Source organism: Colobus angolensis, unplaced genomic scaffold, assembly GCF_000951035.1.
Source record: "Colobus angolensis palliatus isolate OR3802 unplaced genomic scaffold, Cang.pa_1.0 Scaffold18, whole genome shotgun sequence".
NCBI classification, from domain to species: Eukaryota; Metazoa; Chordata; class Mammalia; order Primates; family Cercopithecidae; genus Colobus; species Colobus angolensis.
The window spans coordinates 8,793,339-8,806,766 of NW_012114932.1; the positions used below are offsets into that span (position 1 = coordinate 8,793,339).

Sequence of the window (13,428 nt, forward strand, 5' to 3'; positions counted from 1 at the left end):
TATATACCCTCTTAACAAAAGGAGTAAGAGGCTTTTCAGATAGTCCCTAATCCCCCTTCCTCTACTGAATGTCTAGTTGAGATTATTTTTTGATTAGACAAAAAACACACACAGATACACAGCCTAAAAATATCTACCCTCAATGGAGGAATTTTAGCCAACAAAATAATGCTGCCTGCCTCATTTGAAAGACTAAATAGCATATTAGAAGAATTCTAAAAAGGGGTATCTTAGCCTTTGTGATGCCCTTCATTTTTGCGTTCCCTCTCTCTAGATACTAACAGCACGAATAGGGTGTAAGGACTTGGATGCATGGTCAACAGATAAAACAATTAAATGGATGCTACTCATTTATTTAGGCCTCAAGTGCAAGAGAATTACACATTTTTATTATTAAAAATGGCATGAATATTAAATAACTAGACCCTCTGTGCAAAGGAATGGAATATACTTCTCTGATGAAAGGTGAATTGTTAAATGCTCAGGTCCCAAGAGGTGAGTGTCTTATTAATCCACTATAAGGTAGAAGGGAAAAAGCCTTGGGAAAGCACTAATGATGCAAGGAATATAAAATAAGTACAAACAGGAATGATACAAAGCAATTTAAAAAGAAGACAAAACAAACTGATTAATGTTTATAGGCAAAATGATACTAAAATTGGAAAATCAAAAAGTACTGTTATGCTGAACATTCAATAGAAATTCTAAATGTGCAAAAGAGTATTAACATTGTGGTGAAAATATATTCAACATATTCATCTCAGTACTGGGACAAATAAATCCAGAAACAAAAATAAGTTTACATTGAATAGAACTAATAAGAAGCATGACCACAAAATTTCACTGAATTTCCCATGAACTGCAAACTTCTATGAACTGCTTTCATTCAAGCCTATCTAAAAGTGCAGCATGAGGTAAAATCATGAATGACTGCCACCAACACAGTCTACTCAAGAAATAAAGAGACGGGAAATATTAACATTTATCATTTGGCAGGAATTCATTTTTTCTAAGCCGCTCCTCTCCTCTAAAAAGCTGTTTTAAAAGTTTACACAAGGTATTTTTCACATTCTCAAACAGAAGGGAATATCAAGGAAACATTTGAATCTCTCCTACATGTTGCCATTATCTTCTAATCACTCACTAAAGTTGTCAACGCTATTGTCACGTTGAAGGATTTACTATTTAATATATGAGAAATCACTAATAATATTAATACTTAAATCTGTAAAACGTAGAGATAAATTGATCAATATTTTAGCTGCTATGTATAAGTTCCATTTTGCACTAATAAGCTCTTAGTCATTTATAAGCAACAACCCCCTACCTATCATTTGAAAACCATAAAGCACATCCTGTTGAAAAATTATCAATCAATTTTCCAACATGCTTTTGAATTTATCTTCATTAATTTATACAAGAAAAATGGAAGTTTTGTGATAGCTTTAATGATCAGAAATGACCGGTGAACAACCTTCCACAAAGCATTCTTAGAATACTTCTAATTAGTATACAGTAAAACTTGTTCCTCCCTGAAAACAAGTTCATAGTCTAAAATGTTGAATTTTCTTTCCTGTCTTACAGAGTTTCATAGTAGGAGAGTATGAGGTTAATTTGACTTTTTAAATATTGTAATTATTTATGGTATTATGAAATACCATGAAGTGAGTATGAAATAAAAAACTCATAGAATAAAAACACAAATGAATAACAAAAATAGCATAAAGTAATAGCAATTGTCATTTTACTAGCAGAAAAATGATCTGCTTGATAAAGTTTAATTGGCTGGTAAAACGCTTAGTGTTATTACTAAGTGCTTACCAAATTAAAAGACATAGGCACTAATCCGTGAGGAATTAAGAAACAATGGGACAATATGAATAGGTTAAAAAAATATCCTCTTAGTTTTAGCCCATGTGATACATGCAAAATCCTAAAAACAATGGCCTGAAGTAACTTCAGAAATCTTTCCCCAAACCACTTTTATAAAAGTCTATGGAAAATTTGGTGGGGAATAAAAAATGATTACTGAATTCTTTACATGATCTTTATGATCATGATTATTTCCAGGCTGTTGAAACCATACATATAAAACTATTTTATGGCTATTTAAACTATTTATGTTTCCCTATCACAAAAACTCACTACTTTAGATTTTAATACAAAGACGCTTAAGCAACACACAGCAGTGCCATTACCATAATAACTTCTGAAATTAAAACCTGTCTAAAACTCTATGGAAAGCTAACATCCAGTTCATTAACCACTCCTGTTAGTTTTCAATAATGCAAAAATGATTCGAAGTTTAATTTGTTAATCACCTGTGTTTTGACTGGCAGTAGATACATAATCCTCTGCAGAAGTCTAAACTAGCCCTTGCAGAAAATAAAATGCGCTAATACCTTATCAGGACTAATAACAGAAATTAAAAAAAAAAATCAGTCATGCCGAGGAAAACCACTGATGGTTGAACAATTAATTCACCTTTAACTCTGTGTGACGGTGATACACACAAGTAGAAGAAACATCTATCTGTAAGAAGGTTTAGAGCGCCACTCACCAATCATGTGGTTCGCGACATGAACCTGAATATCCCATTCATTGTAGAAAACCATCTGACACTTGATGCATTGATAGGTCTTCTTCTGAGAAAACAAGTATAAACAGAGTTACTTAGACACATGGACTCTTCATTGTTTCTCTGTTTAAAAAACATTCTTCTGAGATGCTGGTCTTACCTACGTTGCTAAGAAACAAACTAAACTACAGGGCCACTTGGCCCAAGTCCCACGAATTCCTGACTTACACCTTATGGCTTGATCCCAACACCATATTTTCATTTGCAGACATTTAGAAGAAAGAGAAGCACGTAATTATGGCATAATATATTTTTAAAGATCCCTAAACTCAAAAACAGAAGGTTTTTAAAACCAGAAGTATTACAGAAATACAGTTTTGAAAAACATGAGTATTAAAAAAAAAATCTACAGAGTTTCAGAATCCAGTGTCTTTGAAGATCAGGCACAATTTCATTCTGACCAATATAACTAGGGTATTGCTTCTAGATATCCATAAGTAATATGGCTAATAAGTTAAGATTCACGGATTCCAGCTAAAATATTTAGAGATACAATCTTTAGCTAAAGTCTACAATTTAAATGATGTTTTAGAAGTTGCTAAGTATTAGCATTTAAATATGTACTTCATCCTATAAAGAAATATCATAATGAACATTCTAACACTATTTTGTGTTACACAATAGTCCTGTGAAGTAGATACAGCAAGATTTTTATTACAATTCTTATCGCATAAATGAAGAAACTGAGGTCCAGAGAAATAGGAAGATTTGCCTGATGTCACAGTGCCGTACAGCTGGGAAGAGAAATACTTTCTTTTGATTCTAAATGCTGGTAGGCTCTCTGATTTCTGAATCATAAAGAAGCCATTATAATTTTACATCTTTATTATTGAGTCCCAGTACCCATTAGATGAACTCAATAAATAGAGTATTAGTTGTGTTTTCCAGAGCACATACTTACACAACTTCCTTTTTGATGAATCTTAATATTTGTAATTAAAAACCATGTTGGGGGACAAAATAAACCATTATGAAAATAATCCATTTTTAAAATTTCCCAAACATGAGAAAATTACATTTGTAAAATCACATAAATGACATTTTCTTACAAGCATTTTTTACAGAATTATCGTTTCATTTGAAGTCATATAAAATTGTCTTACAAATGGCATTAATAATGAAATACCAGCCTGTAAATTACAATCAACTTGAAAGAACTGAAGTTCTTTAGAATTTAACAAAATCAAAGTTAAGCACAAACATTTAGCATAATTCATTTGAGATTTAAAATTATAAATGCCATTAATATAATTTTTTCCTAATTATTGTAATTTAACATAATATTTTCTTCTGCAACAGTGAACAATATTCTTTGTAAACCACACAAGTATAGGCATATTTCCACTGGAGGCTGTCTAAATCATCTGACGGTCTTTGTACATTAGGCATATTGCGAACTATGTGCTGAAACTAAATCTAACACGGATTTCAAACACCCTGACAATCACCAAGGAAGATTTACTACACTGAGCTGTTTACAAGATGCTTTTGATGGTGACATATAGAGCAACATGTGTTACGTAAATAACATCTATCCCTTTTTTAACAACATTTCCCTTTAGAACTAGTTAGAAAATATTTCTTACTCCCTGATGACCTACATTATATATTGTTTATTAGCATACTTCTAGCATTATTCCTGATATGTGACCTTGCTGAAAAACAAAGAAACATAAACTTAATGGCTAGTCTTTTCTCTTGTTAGCACAGTAAAACATGCAATACGTCGAAAACTGTCTCCAAAAATGATGACTGATGAATATGTTGGCAGAATATACTAGGGCTTTTTTTTCCTAGTCTAATAATAAAGAATAAAATCATTTGAAAAGCCAAAATAATAAAATGCCAGCACTTACTACTGTCTTCAAAATGAACTGACACATGTAAGTTTTCTTTTATCATCGAATGAAAATGCTTTTGCTACTACTGATAATTCAAACATTAATTCTCTCCACTCATAAAACAGTGTCTAAAATGCTATGTTACATATTTTTATTAAAAAAGCCATATTCTTATCTATAAGCTCCTAAATTTATGGCTAGATAAGAATTTACTGTGATCAGAAACAATGAACCGTGATTTTAAAATACTGAAGCTTGAACTCTACTTCACCATATTTTTCACATTTCCCAAATACAAAGCCATGATATGCAAATTGGTATGTGTTAAGGGTTTTCTTTTTAAAGGCATGATATAAAATTCATTTTTACCTTCAGTTTTTAAAACGGTGATGTTAAATGACCTTTAAAGCATCTTTCATTACAACCATAGATTCTTTGCAAAATATTGGAGCGATCCCTGCACACCTGTACACCATCTTTAAGTAAAGGGATTATAACCTCTGAACAGTGTCAGCCTTGGGGAACTCATTCCCTTGGAGGTAAATTTATTCCACCTCTGTATGGCTAAAATTATGAGAGAATTCTTCCTAATTCTAGATCCAAATCTGCTTTTTCTGCCACTTTCACCCATTGGCCCTAACTCTAAGCTCTGGTGCTACAAAGAAGAGGTTGAATCCATTGTCTAATATGACAATTACATTAGCCCCTTTTCAGACTGAACATAGGGGCACAAGGTAAGAAATGAATTACCTCCCATCCTGTTTACCTATCTCCAGGTCAATGTTTTCAGAAATAGAACCCCAAATGAAGCTCGATATTCCAGGTATGATCTGACCCTTGCAGAGTACATGAGGATTGTCACCTCCCTTAGGACAATTACTTACATTTATATAAAAGACAACAAAAAAAGTCAAGTGAGATAATTTCTTTTAAAAGCAGATAAAAGTAGAAACAGAACTTCCATTGTTTGGGCCCCAGATTGGCCTTTATCAACGCTTAAGTTGTCAATTTACTTGAAATGCTAATTTAGTACATTTTTAAAAGAGACTTTTTTTTTCATTAGCCTTTTTAAATGTGCTACTTGGGAGTGGGATTGTCATTTCCTGATTGTTCTCTTTTGTTTTCTGATACTGATAGATGTAATTATCAAGGATACAACTTTTTCCTAGCACCTCATTATTTTTGATTGATTTTGAGAACAATTTAAATGTGCCTTTTTGACATTCTTGTTTTCAGTTACACTCTGGGTAAGGTACTCAGAGACTTTTTAAAAAGAACATCTCATAAATTTAAAAAAATGATTAGAGATGCTTAATAATATAGTTTTAAAAAATTATTCTGATTAACCCTATTACCCTCCATTCCATCCATTAGGACTCAGACTTCACATTCAGTCTCACCAAATTTTAAAAAGTAATTTAAAATAATAATTATTAAAACTTATACTTTGTAGAAATCAAACTGCTTTGATTTCTTTTACCAAAATACTGAATGGATTTTAAAAAAATCAGTGCATAGTAATCCTCTAAAACAGAAATGAAAAAAAATTAAGTTGTTACCATGGGAGGTGACTATTACATCAATTTCTTTTTCTGAAAATTGGCAATGAAAGGGTCAGAAGCACCTTGCTTTTTTTAGGAGGAAGTGTAGGTCGTGCCTATTTGATGAGTGAAAGCTTTTCTTTACAGAAGAATGACAGCAGAAGGGATGACAAAATTAGATATTCACCATTTTGCAATGCCAAACAACATGGTTCAGGATAATCACTAACGGATGCTGAAACTAGTAGAAGACAGATTATTCTGAGATACTCAAATTTCATCCTTTGATCATTGCAAAGCGAACTATGTATCTTTACAATAAATTTAGCTAATGGTAATTACTCTAACCAGACTACTTAGCTTAATACCATTAAGAATGGAAATGACGTGACATTGTGTGCCTCTCAATGTGTTGCAATATGAAGTATACATCACCAATATAGTATCTTATCTAAAATGTGTACTTGAATATAATTAAGTCTTTAGGCCTAACAATCCAGTTTTCAGTAAATACAGCAATAGGGGAACAAATATTACTGTGAGAAAAAAATGCAAATCCAGAATATTCTTTCAGAGAAATGGCCTGTTGTCTTCGAAAAGGGGAACAACTATTACTATGAGGGAGAAAAAAACACCTCAAATCCAGAATATTCTTCAAAAGACATGGCCTGTTGTCGTGGGGAAAAAAAGTGAAGAGATGAAAGAGACTGAAAAAGACTTGAGTAAATGTAATGTGTGGGTCCTGATTTGGGGGGAGGGAGCTGAAACAGCTCTAAGGAGGCTTTTGAGGCAATTGAGAATAATTTAGATATCAATCTGACTATTAGCTGATTATTAGATGCTATCAGGACGTTGCTGTTACCTTTTTTAGATGTGATAATGGTATTGGGGTCATGTGGGTAAACATTCTTTTTGGTAGGAGATGCATACTGAGTATTTAGGGATGAAATATTTGCAATTTACTTTCAAAAGTTTCAGGAAAAAACATATATAGTCATATATAAGTAAATGGCTACATGTTAACCATCATAAACTCTAGTTGTATACGTGAACATTTTCATAATAAAAACTGGAAAAAATGAATAGAATAATTCATAACATGTAGTTTTTAGCTCAGCTTAACCCCTGATTCACCTCCGCTATTCACTTTAGACTCCCATACTTGATATGCACCAAAACTAATTTGCACTTAGTTGTTTTAAGTAGCTTTGCAAACATTTTGGTATTTGTTTGTGAAGTTTTTTTTTCCTTTTTTTATTTTTTTTTACATAAATCTAATGTATAGACTCTGAGAAGTCAGGAACCATAGCTCACATTCATTTGTATAATAAAATAATAATTTAATAAACTGTTTCATACTTTAGTATATAAAGAACTTGTATGCAAAAAAAAAAAAAAAATCGCTTGAAACAGTCCTGTAAGAGTAGATAAAGGAGGGATTATTATCCTCATTTATAGATTAATTAAGCGACTTGGCTAAAGTCATACAGGTATAACCAAGCCAGGATTCTACTGTCTTTCACACACTGGATTTTAACACAGTTTATATTCTGATCGTTTGCAGGTAAATTTACAATTACATTTTATGTGCATTTCAAAAGGAGGCTTTTCATATAATTAAGTTGTGCTTTGGTCTTTGACAATGCCAGGAATGACAGGAAAAGTAACTTATGAGAGTGAAGGAACTGTCTGTAGCTAAGTTAGCCTTAGGCTCCCAGTCCCAGACTCTTGACTAAGATTCATAGGATAGAACTGGCTCTTAATTCCCTAAGTCTATTTCAATATTTTCCCTTTGTCATCAATGTTCTGCAGTTTTCTTCTTTTTGCCATGTTTTAAACTGTACATTTAAGTGTATTTGTCTTGCTCAATACAAAAATAATAATTTCAATTTGAGATCTCATGTATGTCCTCAATTCTTAAAATTTTCAGTGATTAAAATCACTCAGTTATTAAGTCTATTTATGACACTCTCCATTCACTTCCATCAGAATCCTTATTAGACAAGATTAGAGCCTCTTAGTCTATCCCCCATGTATTTTAACTGCCCTTTCATTCATATTTTAAGAATCTATTTGTCTTCTTATGTCCTACTCTAGATCACTTCTCTGTACTCTTACAAAACACTGATTCTCTCTTCACAGCTGACCAGTCTAGAGTTTATCCTATTTAGCAGAGCTTTTATTTAATATGACTATTTTTCATTTCCAACATTTCTAGTTTTAAACATTCAAATGCTTTTGTTTTACTTCTGCTTGGATTTGCTTCATAATTTGTCACTCTTTTCAGGGGAAATCATACCTTCATTGATCTTTCTGAGCTTCTAAACATACTTATTTCAAAGTCTTTGTCAGACTGTTCAAAATAATTAGTTTCTTCTTTTTTTCCTGCTTTACTAGTGTTTGATTCATTCATATACTTTGGAATCTTGGTTGAAAGCCCATTTGTAGTGATTTTTTTTCCTATGTGCTAATTTCTTCCTTTCCACTAGTTTCACCATTGGTTCTACTGGGGCATCCCAGGCTACTGTACCAGAGCTGGGTCTGGGAGGGGCATTTCCTGCCTCTCTGCTGTGCTGCAGGGATAGAAAGACATTGCAAGGTAAATCACAGAGGCAACACATGGGTAATTCAGTTTTATGTCACAAAACTGTGTCTTTCTTCCTACTCCTTCAATCCTCCAGGTAAAAATCCTAGTTCCTGGTAGTGGTCAACAGAATTACTTTTTCCCAGTCTCTTGCTGTGAACAAGAAAGTTTCACCCAGGCCCTGCTTCAAATAGTGGGTCTGGATTTGTCCCATAGGGATTAAACCCTAAATATCACTTTCTATTTTTGGAAAATGTTCAGCAGACCCCTGGCTTTAGCCTTAATAATCATGTGGTTTTCTTACTTGGTTTCTAGATCTCAAAGATGAAGAACTGTTTTGGACTTGACTAAGTCCATTTGTTTTTCTGTCTTTATATTTTATCTGTCATTGCTGTATGTTTGGAACATCAAAGCCAAAGTTACAGAGCCATTTTTCCAGGATGTCCCATAGCTCTCAGCTCCCTCTATTTCAAGGCGTTTAAGGAAGGACCAGTGTCAGATTTGGTCACAACCTGAAATCAGGATATTGTACAATGATGCTATAAAGTATTCATTCCAAATATATCCAGCAGTCTTAGTAGGAAAGAATCTTTAGATTTTCTTTCTGTAATACTAACTTGTCGTATAGTTAGTTGTGTGACAAATCATTAAATGACCCTGAGTTTCCTTCTCTGCAAATGAAAACTAATAAAACCTACATCTTAGAGTTGATATGAAAAGTAAGTGAGAATTATATAAAAATGTTTGGTACCATGCCTACCATGCACTAAACAGTAATTCTTAATGCTTACTTATTTATTAAAGGTACTATTTACTGTCTATATTACTCTTTGACAGGTTATTATGGGGATGGAATAAAATATGATATAAACACTCTGTTGTCAAAGGTGAGTAGTTTTCACCCTTCTAAGTGGACTTTGGAACCACATTAAAATTTCTTTCAACTCAAATCCACTAATTTAAATTTCATGACAATTAACAAGGGTTAAACAAATGTTTATTAAATAAAGCTTTAAAAATTAGTTGGCCCCCCCATATTTGAGGATTTTGCATCTGCAATCAACCTCTAGTTGAAAATTAAAAGAAAATAAAAAATAATACAATACCATAAGAATAATCAAATAAAAAACCAAAACGTTACGACAGCTGTTTACATAGCACTTGTGTTCAGTATCACAAGTAATCTAGAGATCATTTAAAGTATATGGAAGCCTGTACATGTTTTTATAAGGGACTTGAGCATCCGCAGGGCATCATGGAACCAATCCTTCATGGATACCAAGAGACAACTAATAACACAAAGAAAATCACAAGTTGGTGACAAGGTTGGGTGAATGGGAAGGGAGAAGCAGTAAGAATGTGTAAAAAGGTTTATGCTAGCTGGGAGGAAAAAGCTGTTTTCAAGGACTATAGCAATATATATTACCATTCCAAGAATGAATATATTAATTACAAATGCAATATATATTTAAGAGCAGTAGCACCAGTATTTTGTTGGCAGGCAAATGGTTACTAAACATGAGTCAAAGTAATAAGCCAGCAGCTTTCCACAAATGCTCAATAACTCAGACAATTCTACTAATTTAGCCTAGGCATTTTCTAAGTAATTCTGAATTTGTATGAAAATTAAGTCACTGAAGAAGGAAAAAATGGTTATTGAAATGTAATAAAAGCCACTAATGATGAAAAGCTCAAATAATTCACTGAAAAACAAATGTATCAATATTCTAATTTGTATTCTTGTGATAGTTAAAAGGATACTATTGTCTTACAGTGGTGGTTAATGTCCTGAGATAAAATCCATGTAACACTTTACATCATGCCTGGCACATGGCAACACCTCAACAACCAAGAGATATTAACCGTGATCCCTAAACTCAAGGCATTACAATATAATTGGGGAAATAAAACACACAAATATTAAACTGTTTTAAGTACTTTACCTAAATGACATGGCAAAGCAGTTCAGGACCAAGTGCCTACTTTGGCGTATTGCAAAGAGAAGACAGAACATGTCAAAGAGTGACAGATTAATACGGTCTGGAAGAGTTAGAAAAACCCCCCTGGGAAGAGATAGGACTTGATCTAAGTTCTAAAATGGGAATAATTTTCTTGAGTTTGAAACTGTTACAGGGCCTGGTATGGTGGCTCATACCTATAACCCCAGCATTTTGGGAGGCAGAAGTGAGAGGATCGCTGGAGTCCAGGAATTCAAGACTAGTCTGGGCAAGGTAGCACAACCCTATCTCCACAAAAAAATTAAAAAATTAGTCAGGTGTGCTGGCTTGTGCCTGTATTTCTAGCTACTTGGGGGACTGAGTCAGGAGGATCACTTGAGCCCAGGAGTCTGAGGCTGCAGCGAGCTGCGACCATGCCACCACACTCCAGCCTGGGGGACAGACTGAGTGAGACTCCATGTACTACATGCCAGCCAAGTTGCTCACAGTTCGTGGGGAATAAGGAAGACAATTCAGAATAGAGCCAGGGTTAAAGAAGATTGCTTCTGGTCAACTGACCAGACAAGAAAAGGAAGAGAAAAGAAAAAGCCTATAGATACTTGTTTTAAATGACTGAGTTGCAATTTTTATAGTACCAGGGAGAAAAAATATTTAAGTCTATTAAATATATTTATTGATACATCCAAAGCTCATGCTGAATTGTGATTCCCAATGCTGAAAGTGGCCCTTGGTGGGAGGTATTTGGGTCATGGAGGTGGATCTCTGAAAGCCTGGTGCTGTATCTATGACAGTGAGTGAGTTCTCATGAAATCTGGTCACTTTAAAGTGTATGGCACCTCCTCGCCACTCTCTCTTGCTCCCGCTCTTCCCATGGGAGATGCTTGCTCCTGCTTTCCTTCCTGCAAGAGTAAAAGCTCCATGAGGCTTCCCAAGAAGTGGAGCGGGTGCTAGTGCTGCAGAAGTACAAGCCAATTAAACCACATTTTTTTTTTTATAAATTACCCAGTCTCAAGTATTTCTTTATAGCAATGCAAGAATGATCTAATACATTTATTTTTACAAATAAAACCCTAAACTCCATGAAGATATAAATTTAAGCTACTACTATGTTTACAATCGAGTAATAAAGTTAAGCCATTTTTAAAATGTTTTATTGAATTCTCTTTAAATATTAGATAAAATAGTATTAAAATATTTTATTTTCAAAGGTATACCCAATAGTCAAAAACCAGGAAATAACTGAGTGGAGTCTTCAGAAAAATCTGACAAGTATGCACTAAAAACAAAACTCAATGTTAAAGATGGAGCTATTTCCATGGGTCATACCAAACACATCTCATGGAAGGAATTTACTACCTTGAAGTTTGTGAATAAAGGGTTATTTTATTTCTAAGAACAAAGTTTACTTTAAGTTTAAAATTAATAAAGAACAACAAATAATCTTTTTTGAGTTCAAAATTGTCTCCTAACAAATTTTCTTCAAAATTTGTCTTTCTACACACTTGAACTCATTGATGTCTCACATTAAACACTGAAAAAAACTGTGCCCAAGTTTCCCATGGAGAGAGATGCTTTATTAGACTTACTCTCCTCATTCACATTTTGGAGTCTCTTCCAAGGGACCAACTCATGTCCCTCCCTACACAGTCCACTGAGACCTTCCAGATAATGTATCTTCATCTAGAGCATCTCATTTAATGTTATGGGTTCAGTTGCTGTTTATTTCTACACCATAAAAAAATCTACCTGAATAAAATCTCCCATAGTGTTGTCCACAGAGTAGGCAGTCAATACACTTTGTTTACTGACTGTTGAATGGACAATCTAATGAGTCATTCTACATCCATCACCTTCATTCATAAGGTACTATCTAAGATTGGTCTATTTCTGCTTGCAAAACTGCCTACCACCTTACACAGCACCAGAAATCAGCGAATTGGAAGACGATGAATAACAGACTAAATTGATGCTGTAGTGAAGGTTAAAAAAAAAAAAAAAAAAAAGTCACCAGAGCACATGCTAATTATTTTTGAGCTAGGAAAAGGAATTTGTCTCTTGTTACTCATGGCTATACTGTTTTGTTAGTTCCTATGTGAAGAGATTTATAATTCATAGTAAATGCTAGTTAATTTCGTATAGTGACTGTTTTATAAATGTTCGTATCATTCAAGAAAGGTAAGCAATTGAAGGTGGGAAAATATGGGTTTAAATAATCACCCTTTTAGAAATAAACCTGAGATGGAAAAGATAAGTCAAAATTGGGGGTTACACAAAATTAGAGCCTATTTTCCTCATCAATTATTCTGATCATGTGATTGTTTTCATTAAAAAGCATTGAAACTTCCTTCTGTTTCACTGTTACCAAAATAAGGAGCTACGGCTGGTAGAGATCAAGGATGGACAGCTGGAGAGGTGAAGGGGAAGCGACAACATGTAAGCACACTGCATCACCATCAGATCACATCACATGCCCAGAGAGACCCCATCCAGATCGGTACTATGACTTATAATCCCACCATAAACTAGGAAAAAGAAATTATTAGGCAGAACAAAGTATTTTAGAATCCATTAAGAAATACTTTCCTAAGTATATAGTTTCTGTCCTAAAATAAATTAGATTGGTTCATTAACTCTTTATGAGTACTTGGTATCATTTAATACAAAGTCATCATAAATTTCAAAAGGATAAAGCAGACAAACCTTTTATCTCATTTAAAAAATTCTCTTATAATTCGTTTACAAGTTGTATCAGAATTATTTCAATAAAACTAATTCTAAATGGCTATAAGCTCTTTAAGGCTACATAGAAGGCTCTTTGCTATTCATTTGTTTGTTTGTTTGGTTTTGTTTTTTTGAGACAGAGTCT

The 13,428-nt window shown here is 33.5% G+C and overlaps 1 protein-coding gene across 2 annotated transcripts in view; it reads right to left on the bottom strand.

Moving 5' to 3' along the window:
- ZNF521 (zinc finger protein 521) overlaps positions 1-13,428 on the bottom strand; it is a 263,135-nt gene that overhangs the window by 131,564 nt on the left and 118,143 nt on the right. For both annotated transcript variants that reach the window (XR_001001481.1, XM_011939277.1), the window contains one exon: positions 2,561-2,645. Coding sequence is in view for 1 of the 2 variants with exons in the window: in XM_011939277.1 (XP_011794667.1) it covers positions 2,561-2,645 (85 nt within the window). In the remaining variant the exon portion in view is untranslated. The remainder of the gene's footprint in view (positions 1-2,560; positions 2,646-13,428) is intronic.